This window comes from Columba livia, chromosome 1, assembly GCF_036013475.1.
Source record: "Columba livia isolate bColLiv1 breed racing homer chromosome 1, bColLiv1.pat.W.v2, whole genome shotgun sequence".
NCBI lineage: Eukaryota > Metazoa > Chordata > Aves > Columbiformes > Columbidae > Columba > Columba livia.
Window position 1 is genome coordinate 2,448,810 of NC_088602.1, and position 13,389 is coordinate 2,462,198.

The 13,389-nt window shown below is 57.0% G+C and overlaps 1 protein-coding gene across 2 annotated transcripts; it reads right to left on the reverse strand.

Annotated features, from left to right (window-relative positions):
* Positions 1-4,095: 4,095 nt before the first annotated feature.
* Positions 4,096-12,993, reverse strand: PLEKHB1 (pleckstrin homology domain containing B1). 2 transcript variants are annotated; one of them, XM_065070301.1, is made up of 7 exons: positions 12,889-12,993; positions 11,217-11,266; positions 10,623-10,775; positions 8,783-8,885; positions 8,212-8,251; positions 6,789-6,894; positions 4,096-6,606 (listed from the first exon to the last, which is right to left on the reverse strand). In XM_065070301.1, exons 2-7 carry the CDS (start codon positions 11,251-11,253, stop codon positions 6,470-6,472), a joined length of 576 nt encoding a protein of 191 aa, XP_064926373.1. In that variant the 5' UTR covers positions 11,254-11,266; positions 12,889-12,993; the 3' UTR covers positions 4,096-6,469. The 2 variants fall into 2 exon arrangements, with proteins under 2 accessions (XP_064926373.1, XP_064926437.1); XM_065070365.1 differs by lacking the exon at positions 12,889-12,993 and adding an exon at positions 12,426-12,497.
* Positions 12,994-13,389: the final 396 nt, after the last annotated feature.

The following is a 13,389-nucleotide window of genomic DNA, read 5'->3' on the forward strand; positions in this document are numbered from 1 at the left end:
GGAACGGCCTCAAGTTGCGCCAGGGGAGGTTGAGGTTGGATGTGGGAACAATTTCTTCCCCAAAGGGCTGTGGGGCATTGGAACAGGCTGCCCAGGGCAGTGCTGGAGTCGCCATCCCTGGAGGGGTTGAAAATACACATAGATGAGGTTCTCAGGGACACGGGGCAGTGCCAGGGGTGGGTTATGATTGGACTCGATCATAAACATCTTTTCCAACCAAAATGAAAGCAGACCCAGAGAGCTGCTTTGCGGAACGGTCCCCTTAAAACTGGGTTTAGCCTTAATTTGTCGGAAGGAACGTGAACAGGTGTAGCGCTGATGCCCCTCGGTCTTAATTCCTCCGTATTCCTCCCCATTGCCATTAATCGCCTTAACGCTGCCGTTGTGCGTAGCCTTGGGGCTCACGCCTCTAGTACCAGTATCCCAGTTTCTCGCCTATAACAAGGAGCTGGATTAAACTGGAGAGACACTGGGCAAGGCACAGGCTGGAGATGCTCTTTTGGGGACACCGGTCCTTGCCGCCCGCTCACAGCTGCATCGCTCTCTGCTCCTTTTTTTAATATATAAGCTATATATTTTCTATATAAAACTGTAAAGTCATGCAGGGAGCATCTGGCTCTGGATGGTTTCTTTGTCTACCCTGATTTTTCCAGGCCGGAGAATCCGCAACGTCCTCCCGGCAGCATCTGCAGAGCTGCAGCAGCAGCCACCGCCGTCCCCTCCCTGCGCAGCGGCGGCTTTTTGCCTCCAGCGCCCAAATCCTCAGCAAATTAAACCGTGAGAGAGCTCTTACCTGATGCAGAAACACCTTTTTCCATGCTGGGCATGTACCAGCCCCGAAAAGAAGATAAATGAGGGGCGGGCAAGCTGCTATTTGCGCCGCAGAGCGGCTGCAAGTACCGTCTGCGCTGCCTCCTCATCACCTGAGTTTTCAGGCTTGTTTTTCCCTCAGTTTGCAAAAAGACCTGTTGTTTTGTTGGTTTTCTCCCCCAATAACCACATTTCCCAGCCTGAGCACTCACCAGAGTCTTAAGTCTTTTTAATAAGATACTGGAGGTCTTACAGTGGCCGAATGTAACCGGTGCTATAAGCGCGTGGGGAGCGAAACGCCGGCTGAACCGCAATGACAGCGGCAGCTCCGCGGGTCCCCGGAGGGCGAGGAGGAGGAGGAGGAGGAGGAGGAGGGCAGGGCTGAAGGCCTGGAGGCAGCTTTTCCACAAACGCTTTTCCCGAGTCGATTCTTGCAGCCTGGCCACGAGGTTTTCGGATAGAAATTAAAGCCACCCGGGGAGCGCGTCTGGAACGAGGGTTGTGTTCGAGGCTTCGTTAAAATCACCGCTGATGAAAGCGCTGGAATCACTCTCTATCCCACCCCGTTGCGCCCGTCGGTCCACGCGCGGAGCCGCGTGTCAGATACGAGGAGTTTAAGGGAGAAAATGGTGTTTATGGCTGCTGGCACTGACCTTTCCCACATTTACCCCAGCCGGGTGGGAATTGGAGGTTTGATCCTGACATTTGTGCGGGTGCAGCAGCCCACGATGCTGTTTTATTTCCAAATAAAGGGTTTTTGATTGCAGCGAGGATCAAGCGGCCTCCAGCCTGTTTCTTCGCTGTCACATTCGGGTGTTAATGCTCTGAGGCTGTTTCTTGTGTCCACGCCTGTGCCTGGTCCTTAGTGCAGATCCCACTGCGTTCATCCTCATTGTGGAGGGTTTTTGAGTTGTTCTGGGCTTGGGCTGATGTTTGGGGCTGAGAGAGGGGTTGTGCTGGTCTGTTTGAACGGAGGGGGTCAGCCCGAATGTCTGTCTGTCCTTCCAGATTTATTTCTAACTTATTTAATTGCTCCTTTGTTCAGCTTCCTAGCGAAGGGTCTGGCTGCCGTCAGCTGCTCACACCGACAGCGTGGAGACCCCGGGAATCGCTGCCCTGCTCGATGGCCTTACCTGGATCACTCGGTGTCCTGGGTCACAGCCCTGGTGACAGGAGAGGAGCGGGATCAGCCCTGGGATGTGCAGGTACCGCAGGGAGGGGGAGTGTGGGGCTCTGAGCTGGGGAAAAGGAGCTTTTCATAGAATCACAGAGTCATTTTAGTTGGAAAAGACCCTCAGGATCATCGAGGCCATCCATAACCCACCCCTGTCCCTGCCCCATGTCCTGAGAACCTCCTGTCCGTCTGTCCAGCCCTCCAGGGATGGTGACTCCAGCACTGCCCTGGGCAGCCTGTTCCAATGCCCCACAGCCCTTTGGGGAAGAAATTGTTCCCACATCCAACCTCAACCTCCCCTGGCGCAACTTGAGGCCGTTTCCTCTGCTCCTGGCGCTTGTTCCTGGGGAGCAGAGCCCGACCCCCCTGGCTCCAAGCTCCTTTCAGGCAGTTCAGAGATCAGAAGGTCTCCCCTCAGCTCCTGTTCTCCAGCTGAACCCCCAGGTCCCTCAGCCGCTCCATCACACTTGTGCTCCAGCCCCTCACCAGCTCCGTTCCCTTCTCTCAACTCGCTCCAGCACCTCAAGGCCTTTCTTGGTGTGAGGGGCCCAAAACTGTCCCCAGGATTGGTGGTTTGGCCTCCCCAGGTCCCAGCACAGGGACGGTCACTGCCCTGGGCCTGCTGGCCACACCAGTGCTGGTACCAGCCAGGATGCTGGTGGCCTCTTGGCCACCTGGGCACACGCTGGCTCATGTTCAGCCGCTGGCACCAACACCCCCAGCTCCTTTTCCGCCGGGCACTTTCCAGCCGCTCTTCCCCGAGCCTGTAGCGCTGCCTGGGGTTGCTGTGACCCCAGGGCAGGTCAGCAGCTGGACGTGATGTTGAACAAAGTGCCAGTTTCCAAATCACGCTGCTTTCGGTGAAGCATTTCCGGATGTTTCCATGTCCAGGTGTGTCTCACCCTTGGGTTGTGCACCCTGTGGGGTAAATACGTGCCCTGGAGAGCCCATCTGCCGGCTCCTGGGATTGCTGCAGCCCCTCAGAAAAGAGGGTTCAGGTGTGTCTTGCTTGGTGTGACCCCAAAACTGCCTCTTCCCTGCCCAGCTCTCCGGCACCTGTGGATTCCGCTGCTGAGACTCAGGTGCTTTATTCCCACCAGAGCTGAGCTTGATCCCGAGGCCTCCATGTCCCAGGCTGCTTCATTAGCAGCCTCTAGTGCTAATTAGTGGCAACAGTGGCAGCTCGGGCTTCTTGTAGCAGGGCCTGTTGTGACAGGACAAGGGGTGATGGTTTGAAACTAAAGGAGGGAGATTCAGGCTGGACATGAGGAAGAAATTGTTGTCCCTGAGGGTGGTGAGAGCCTGTCCCAGGTTGGCCAGAGAGGTGGTGGATGAACCATCCCTGGAGACATCCCAGGCCAGGCTGGACGGGGCTCTGAGCACCCTGAGCTGGTGAAGATGTCCCTGTCATGGCAGGGGGGGCACTGGGGGAACTGGGGAGGTCTCAACCCAAACTGTTCGATGATTCTTCCCATCCGCAGGGAGCAAAGTCGCTCTCAAAGCTCTGCCCTTGGCTCGGGGTGGGGGACACCCCACAAAAGGTCGTCTTCTGGAGGGACAGGCTTAGGTGATGATGGAAAAGGGGTCAGAAAACATGAGGTGGGGCCAAGTGAGGATCCAGGAGGGAGCAAAGCTTATTTCTTTCTGAAAGCAAGGAGTAGGCCAACCTCAGCTTCCACAACGTGCTAATTAAATAAACCCAATGATGCTTTTCTGCCATTTTTGAGGTTTAAAACGGGCCCTTCGCTACACTGAGCCCTTCCTGGCGCCACCTCTGAATTTGGGGTGCAAAGACGGATGGATATCTCAGGTGGTTTTTTCTCTCCGGGGCCATCGTGCCGCATTCCGTGGCCGCAGCGGGACCCCCAGACCCCACGGTGCCGGGAAACCGCAGCCACGACATCTCAAATCCCAGGTCTGCAAGAACTAGAGGATGTTTTTGCGCTTCCCAGCCCCTCCGCTGCCCTCAGGGCTCCTGGTTGGAAAATGGGGAGGAAAAGGGGTGCAGGAGATGGGGGAGCTGACAGCATGGGACCCAAACCCTCCCACCCCCAGAGATGGTGAAGGATGAGCAGCCCCCTCCTCATCCTCACTCACCCGCAGCCTGGCTCTTGTTTTTCGCTGCCTTTATTTGACTGATAGCGTTTTTATTTTCCTGTTTTCTCTCCAAAAATCGCTGGGTTGACGGGAGCAGGTTTGAAGCAGCAGCAGGGAGGCAAAGGAGACCGGGGACGGTGTTTTTGGGACATCCCGATCCCCCGTCAGGCACAGGGGTGAACTGATCCGGGGCTTAAACAGCAAGAGCAGGGTGCTGGTGTCACTGTGGTTTTGTTGATCTGGCTGTGGTCTTTTTGTTTGTAATTCTTGATATTATTTTAACATCAATGTTGTCTCCAGGATAAAATGACACCTCTAAGGGTGACACTCGGCGGCTTCTCCCTCTTCCCTTGATGTCTGCCCGACGCAGCACAAAAAGCCGAGCTCCCCCTTGTCCCCTGAGCCTCAGGGACACCTGAGGGCACCGTGTCCCCCCCCTCAATCCCAAATCCATATTTTGCAGACCCCGGGTTGGCTGCCAAAACGGGTCCCTGCTCCCCAGGTGATTTCTCCCCCTTCTCTTTGTCCCAAGGTGATTTCTCCCCCTTCTCAAAAATCAGCGTGAAGCTCAAGATGCTGCTTTGCTGGGGAAGCTGTGACACTCCCAGGGCTCTTCCCAGCCCGATTCCAAAGGGTTTAGCCCCAATTCCAAACGGTTTGGCCCCAATTTCCTGAGGTTTGACCCCACTTCTCCAGCTTGGCCAGGCCCAGGGAGGCTGGAAAATCCTGCTGAGTTTTTTACCCCCTCTTAATCTTTCACCTGTCTCTCGAGCATCTCTGGGGTCGCCTCTCACGTCAGTACTTGCTCTAGTGCTGGACCCCCCCCCAAAAAACACAGTTCACAGAATCCCAGGGATTGGAAGGGCCCTGGAAAGCTCATGCAGTGCAATCCCCCCATGGAGCAGGAACACCCAGATGAGGTTACACAGGAAGGTGTCCAGGCGGGTTGGAATGTCTGCAGAGAAGGAGACTCCACAACCCCCTGGGCAGCCTGGGCCAGGCTCTGCCACCCTCACCAGGAACAAGTTGCTTCTCATATTTAAGTGGAACCTCTTGTGTTCTAGTTTGTACCCATTGCCCCTTGTCCTATCACTGGTTGTCACCAGAAGAGCCTGGCTCCATCCTCCTGACACTCCCCCTTTCCATATTGATCCCCATGAATGAGTCCCCCCTCAGTGTCCTCTTGTCCAGCTCCAGAGCCCCAGCTCCCTCAGCCTTTCCTCACACGGGAGATGCTCCACTCCCTTCAGCATCTTGGTGGCTGCGCTGGACTCTCTCCAGCAGTTCCCTGTCCTGCTGGAACTGAGGGGCCACAGCTGGACACAATATTCCAGGTGTGGTCTCCCCAGGGCAGAGCAGAGGGGCAGGAGAACCTCTCTGACCTACTGACCACCCCCTTCTAACCCACCCCAGGTACCATTGGCTTCCTGGCCACAAGGGCCCAGTGCTGGCTCATGGTCACCCTGCTGTCCCCAGGACCCCCAGGTCCCTTTCCCCTACACTGCTCTCCAACAGCTCATTCCCCAACTTACACTGGAACCTGGGGTTGTTCCTGCCCAGATTCAAGACTCTACACTTGCCCTTGTTCTAGTTCATTACATTTCTCCCCGCCCAGCTCTCCAGCCTGTCCAGGTCTCTGATGGCAGCACAGCCTCTGGCGTGTCAGCCACTCCTCCCAGCTTGGTGTCACCAGCAAACTTGCTGACAGTCACTCTATTCCCTCGTCCAAATCATTGATGAATATATTGAATAACACAGGCCCCAGCACTGCCCCCTGAGGCACTGCACTAGATCCAGGCCTCAGCTGGACTCTGCCCATTGACCACGACTCTCTGGCTTCTTCCCTTCAGCCAGTTCACAGTCACCTCACTCCCCGCTCATCCAGACCGCACTCCCTCAGTTCAGCTGTGAGGATGCTGTGGGACACTGTGTCCAATGCCTCACTCAAGCCAAGGTAGCCTTACAGAGCTGCTGTGCCGTGCGATGCAAAAAAAACCTGTATGTCTCCACAAAAATAGGTGTTTGGTGCAGCATTCCCTGTCACATCTGTCCAAAACCCAGGTATTGAGGTGAGGGTGATGAATTAAGTTGGGTTTTAGGGCTTGTTGCACTTCACCCTCCCCTCTGCTGCCAGCCCTGGTAGCTCCCAGGCCTTTGAGTGGGAACAGGATGCCAGGGGGGTTTGGGGATACGGTTTTGGGGGATCTCTGAAGCATGTGGGGGTTATTTAATGCAAAAGCCAGTGCAGGGAGGAGGATGGGGGTGAGTTTGGGGCTGGATCTCTGTCCGCAGGGTGTTTTTGGGAGGCTGAGGGTGGCTCAGGGTGGGTTCCAAGCCGCGGGTGAGTTAAACCGAGCTGGGGAGATGCAGCCCAGTTTTGGGGGGGGGTTAAAACCAGCACGGCATCCACATAAAGGAGCCCAGCGCGGCGCCGGTGGCCGCCCCCGCCAGCAGCCCCAGGGCCATCTGGTCCCCGGACACCCGATATGGATCCTCGCGCACGATGACGTGGGTCACCCCGGGAGCTGCAAAGCAAAATGGAAAAAGGGGGGGTGAGCTGGACCCCAGTTTTGGCTGCGACTCCACTATCTGCTGCCAACCCTGGGGGGATCCCATCCCCTCCCCCCCCTGCACAAATTAAGCAGGTGGTAATAAGGCAAAGCAGTGAATTGAGGAGGGATGGGGTGAACCTGGAGGGGTCACTCACCTCCGTACTGGGGGGCGTAGTGGCCGGAGCTGATGTAGGCGGTTTGGTGGGAGTCCAGGGGCACCGTCTGGTAGTAGTCGTCGTCGTAGGGGTCGTAGACGTGCACCTGGGAGCAGCGGCGCAAGGCTGTGACATCAGCTGTGGCCGTGCCTCAGTGTCCCCCGTGCGTGACGGGGGTTTGAATCGCTTGGGTTCCCCCGCGCTGCTGAAACGGGGGGGCCTGGAGTGTCTGAAATGCCCCAGGTGGCCTTTCCAAGCACCTGAATCACCCACCTGTGCTCAGGTCACCTCAGCTGTGGCCTCTGTCACCTCAGCTGTGTCCCCTTAACTCTGTCCCTGTTCCCTTTAACTTGGCCTCTATCACTGTAACTGTGTTCCCCATCACCTTAACCTTGTCCCGGTCACCTTAACCTTGTCCTCGTCACCTTAACCCTGTCCCCGTCAACCCTCTCCCCCTCACCTTAACCCTGTCCCCGTCACTTTAACCTTGTTCTCGTCACCTTAACCTTGTCACCTTAACCCTGTCCTCGTTACCTTAGCCTTGTCTCCATCACCTTAGCCCTGTCCTCGTCACCTTAACCCTGTTCTTGTCACCTTAACCTTGTCACCTTAGCCTTGTCTCTGTCACCTTAACCCTGTCCCCATCACCTTAGCCCTGTCCCCGTCACCTTGACCTTCTCCCCATCACCTTGACCTTGTCCTCGTCACCTTAACATTCTCCATGTCACCTTAACATTCTCCATGTCACCTTAACCCTGTCCCCAACACCTTAACCTTCTCCCCATCACCTTAACCCTGTCCCCATCACCTTAACCTTGTCCTTGTCACCTTAACCTTCTCCCCGTCACCTTAACCTTGTCCTCGTCACCTTAACCTTGTCCCTGTCACCTTAACCTTGTCCTCGTCACCTTAACATTCCCCATGTCACCTTAACCCTGTCCCTGTCACCTTAACCTTGTCCTCGTCACCTTAACATTCCCCATGTCACCTTAACCCTGTCCCTGTCACCTTAACCTTGTCCTCGTCACCTTAACATTCCCAATGTCACCTTAACCCTGTCCCTGTCACTTTAACCTTCTTCCCATCACCTTAACTTTGTCCCCGTCACCTTAACATTCTCCATGTCACCTTAACCCCGTCCTCGTAACCTTAACCCCGTTTGTGTCACCTTAACCTTGTCACCTTACCCCTGTCCCCGTCGCCTTACCCCTGTCCCCATCACCTTACCTCTGTCCCCGTCACCTTAACCCTGTCTCCATCGCCTTAAATTCTTCCCCATTCCCTTGAAATTCTGTCCCCGTTCCCCTGTCCCTGTGTCCCCTGTCACTGTGACTCTGCCTGGGGGGGACTCAGGTTGGTGTGACCCTCATCCAAAGCCCATTTGGGGGACAATACCCCTATTTTTAGGGGGACAAAGCCTCACCGGGGTGGCTTTAGCCTCCAGCACGGCCATCTTCCAAGCGCTGCAAACGAAACAGAGGGGCCCGGTTATCTAAATCGGGCCGAAAAAGCAGGCAATAAGTGAATTTCCATTCAGCCAGGGTCAGGCTTAATTGATTAAGCTCAGCTTGGCCGCTGCTGAACATCTCCCTCCATCTAGTGCAGCTGAAGGTTTCCTGTTTTCCAGTATTTTAGAAAAATTAGGTTTTAATTTGTTGTAACTTTTATAGGAATAAATAAAAGGGGAACAATGCGAAAAGTGGGTGTTTCCTACTGCTGCCCGTGGCCTTAAGTCAATTAGGACTTGACTTTCATGCTATTTATCGCTGAATACCGATAAAAACCCTTCCCCAGCATCCTCGGTGGGGCCGAGGGGTGAGTTCTCATCTCAGTTATTCAGCAGGCAAACCAAATCTCCGGTTGCAACAGAGAACGTGGGTGTTTGAGGAAACAAGGACCGCAGGGGGGTTTAGCCGATAGTGGGAGCAGGACAGGGCTCTGGGCTGGGATAATCTGGATGGAAAAGGCACCAAGAGGGGATTTTTTTGGCTTACATGGCGTCGTCCTCGCTCTCGGCGCAAAGCGTTGTCTTGGAGCCGTCGCGCAGCACCACGGTCAACAGGCACTCGCGGCTCTTCCCCTCGGGCGGCTGCACGTCTGGAAAAGGGCGGGATCCAGCGTCGGCAAAGAGACGCCCCAAAATCCATCCCCAAATCTCCCAAGGGAGCCTCTTGGGAGAGGGTCGGGCTCTGAATTGGAGGCCTGGATCTAGTGCAGTGCCTCAGGGGCAGTGCTGGGGCCGCTGTTATTCAATATATTCATCAGTGACTTGGATGAGGGAATAGAGTGACTGTCAGCAAGTTTGCTGGTGACACCAAGCTGGGAGGAGTGGCTGACACGCCAGAGGCTGTGCTGCCATCAGAGACCTGGACAGGCTGGAGAGCTGGGCGGGGAGAAATGTAATGAACTAGAACAAGGGCAAGTGTAGAGTCTTGAATCTGGGCAGAACAACCCCAGGTTCCAGTGTAAGTTGGGAATGAGCTGTTGGAGAGCAGTGTAGGGGAAAGGGACCTGGGGGTCCTGGGGACAGCAGGGTGACCATGAGCCAGCACTGGGCCCTTGTGGCCAGGAAGCCAATGGTACCTGGGGTGGGTTAGAAGGGGGTGGTCAGTAGGTCAGAGAGGTTCTCCTGCCCCTCTGCTCTGCCCTGGGGAGACCACACCTGGAATATTGTGTCCAGTTGTGGCCCCTCAGTTCCAGCAGGACAGGGAACTGCTGGAGAGAGTCCAGCGCAGCCACCAAGATGCTGAAGGGAGTGGAGCATCTCCCGTGTGAGGAAAGGCTGAGGGAGCTGGGGCTCTGGAGCTGGACAAGAGGACACTGAGGGGGGACTCATTCATGGGGATCAATATGGAAAGGGGGAGTGTCAGGAGGATGGAGCCAGGCTCTTCTGGGTGACAACCAGTGACAGGACAAGGGGCAATGGGTACAAACTGGAACACAAGAGGTTCCACTTATATTTGAGAAGGAGCTTGTTCCTGGTGAGGGTGGCAGAGCCTGGCCCAGGCTGCCCAGGGGGTTGTGGAGTCTCCTTCTGTGCAGACATTCCAACCCGCCTGGACACCTTCCTGTGTAACCTCATCTGGGTGTTCCTGCTCCATGGGGGGATTGCACTGGATGAGCTTTCCAGGGCCCTTCAACCCCTGACATTCTGGGATTCTGTGAATTACCACCCTGAGCTGCTAATGAATCTGTTAAAAACCTGTTGGGACACCAGGCTTATAATCGCGGTCTGATTTCAGCTCTGTCGCCACTTACATGTTACCATCAGGCTCTTGGAGGTTAAAAACCAGCGGGAGCGAAGAGCCGGGTAGCAAAAAATTCCACCCCCGCGGCGGCAAGAAAACAGAAGGACAGAAACTTGCCAAAAATCTCAACTGAGCTGCGTTTGCTTCGGATTTCCCAGATTGCAGCAAGCACCCAAATTCTGTCGAAGCGCGAGACGCTTGGATTGCGAGCAAGGGGAAAATCTTAAGCCCGCGAGGTTCGAAACTCAGCGGGACCCTCCGGTGTGGAGGAACCTTTGGGTTTGCGCTGAGAACGGTGCTTTGTGCGGCGGCCGTGGGCTGAGCGGAGCTGCCGCTTTGTTCTCCGTGTTTGTGCGAGACGGCGAGCGATGAGTCAGGCCCGTGGGCTCGTGTTTTGAACAAGCGCAAAGCGGGAGGAGAGTTTCTCCTTCCGCGGGGAAAAGCTGTGGAAGACGCAACGTGCACCTCTCGGGATGGTCGGGAGATGGAAAGGGGTGGGTTGTGCAGCCTGGATTAATTTTGGGGTGGCCTAGATGCGCGAAAGCACAAGTAGAACGTAATTTTGGGGATTTGGGGCTGCGCTCACCTCTGCACTCGCGGCCGGCGCGCACGTCCCGGCAGCTGTACTTGACGTGGATGCGGCCGTCCATGTCGCGCTGCGTCTCGTCGTGGTAGTAAACCAAACTGCCGTCCAGGTAGAGGACGAACCAGTTTCTCTTCCAGCGGCGCAGGATGGAGCCTGGCGGGATGGGGACGAGGTGAAGGACCCCACACGATCCACCCGGCGCATTCACGGGACCCGACGCCATCCCCCCGAATTTCCAGATGGATTTACCCGCCGCATCCAGGGCAGCAAAGCCAGGTGGCTTGAAGTTAAAAATAGCTGCCAGAATATAATAAAAGCCATCATGGCATCTCGGTGCTGCCCCGCCGTGCGCACGGGACCGGATCCAGCCCCGGCCGCAGAGCCGCGTCTGTTTTGTGGCAGAAAGGCCCTCTCGCCTCTTACGTAAACCCACGAGCGGCTGAGCTGCGATTTCCTTGCTGCCGTGGATTAACCGCGGGGGTCGGGACCTGTTCTTTCCCCCCACACCACCATCCCATAGCCAAAACTCCTCCAGGTTTGTTTTATTTGGGGTACGGTGTCTCCCGCTGTGGAAAACTCAAGGGTCGCACTTACTCTGCCGCCAAAGCCACCCGCTCTTCACCAGCGCCATGGGCGTTGCGGACCTGCCGACACGGGAAAAATAACCAGGTTAAAGTCGCAGCTCCCGCCTTGGTGTGTTTTTCTCCCTGTTCTCACCTCCCCGCAGCTCCGGGTGCGAAGTGGGACGGGGATTCACCCTCGTCGCCTCTTTTTTTGGGGGGGGGGGGATAAGCCGAGCGCACGGGTTAATCGGGGTTAGACAGACGCGGGGTTTCGTCATCTGGGAACCGTGGCGAGGGCTGGGAGGAGGAACTGCAGCCACCTTTCTCTCTGCCTTTAATCTCATTGGGATTTAGAGATTATCATCCCACGGAGGTAAATGGAGAAATCTGGGCCGTGTATGAAAACAGCCACGAACTCCCCATGGCCCCACTAAACTCCCCACGGCCCCAGTAACTTTCCACGGCAAACGCCGGCCCCGCTGGTTTGTTTTCCCTGCCTGGGTGGAAATTAGTCCTTAATAAGGCCATGAAGTCATCTCTCCCCAGGTCCCTGAGAGAAGCCAGCACCCCGGGAGCGGTGCCACGGCAACCATACCCCCACCCACCAACGAGGGACCCCGATAATGGGGGCTCAGCACCCCCGGAACAGCCTCCAGGATGTCCCAGCTGGGTCCCCTCCTGCTCTGGGGGCATGGAGAGGCACAGACCCCCACCCAGCACCTCTGTGGTACCCGATGCCCAAATCCCCTGGTGTCCACATCCCCCAGGAGCCCACAGCCCTGGTACCTGCATCCCCCTGGTACCCATGTCCCCCTGGTACCACATCTCCCTGGTACCCGCATCCCCTTGGCAACTGTATCCCCCCGGCACCCACATCCCCCAAAATCACAGCCCCTGGCACCCTCATCCCCCTGGATTTGCAGTCCCCTGGTACCTCCACCTGGTGTCCTCACCATCCTGTACCCCCATCCCCTGGTACTCCCGTCCCCTGGCATCTTTTTGCCACCCTCCTGTGCTCATATTTTTGAGCACCCCCTTTTTGCAGCCCTCTGGTACCCATGTCCCCTAGGAACTGGCATCCCCTGGTACCCTCCCTCCCCCCTGGTACCCACATTCCCAGTACTGCCAGTCCCTGGTACCCTCCATGCCCAGTATCCACATCCCCAGTACCCCCGTCCCCCAGTAGTCACTCCCCCCAGTACTCCCTGTCCCCCCCAGTATGTGTATTCCCAGTACTTACAGTCCTTGGAGCCTCCATGCCCAGTATCCACAACCCTGGGACCCCCACCCCTGGTACCCACATCCCCAGTACCCCCACTACTTCATAACCCCCATCTCCCAGTACCCACATCCCCGGTACCCTCATTCCCAGTATCCACATCCCCTGTACCCCATCACTTGATACCCCCCATCTCCCAGTACTCCCATCCCCAGGACCCCCATCCCCGGTACCCCCACCTCCTTGTGTCCCCACCCCCGGTACTCACATCCCCCTGTACCTCCATCCCCGGTACCCCCACCCCCTTGTACCCCCATCGCCGGTACACCCATTCCCTTGTACTTCCATCCCCGGTACTCCCATCCCTGGTACCCACATCCCCAGTACCCCATCCCCGTTCCCCCATCTCCCGATACCCCGCACCCCCATTCCCCCGGTCCCCCCCCATCCCCGGAGCCGCCCCGCACACCCCGCACACGCTCACCGGGAGGAGGCGGCCGGCGGGTCCCGCTGCGGGCAGCGCTGCGCTCCGCTCCCCGCCCCGCCCGCCCCGCCGCCCGCACGGCCCGACGGGACCTGTAGTCCGACCGCTCACCAGACACACGAGAGCCGCCTGGGAAGGGAAAATAGCGCTTTGGAGCAATTTAGCCCCAAAAAGCTGACGCGCGGTGCCGGCGGGGCTGGTGGCAGCGGGGATGTTGGTGCTTGATCCAGCATCCAGGGATGCTGACTCCAGCACTGCCCTGGGCAGCCTGTTCCAATGCCCCACAGCCCTTTGGGGAAGAAATTGTTCCCACATCCAACCTCAACCTCCCCTGGCGCAACTTGAGGCCGTTTCCTCTGCTCCTGGCGCTTGTTCCTGGGGAGCAGAGCCCGACCCCCCTGGCTCCAAGCTCCTTTCAGGCAGTTCAGAGATCAGAAGGTCTCCCCTCAGCTCCTGTTCTCCAGCTGAACCCCCCAGGTCCCTCAGCCGCTCCATCACACT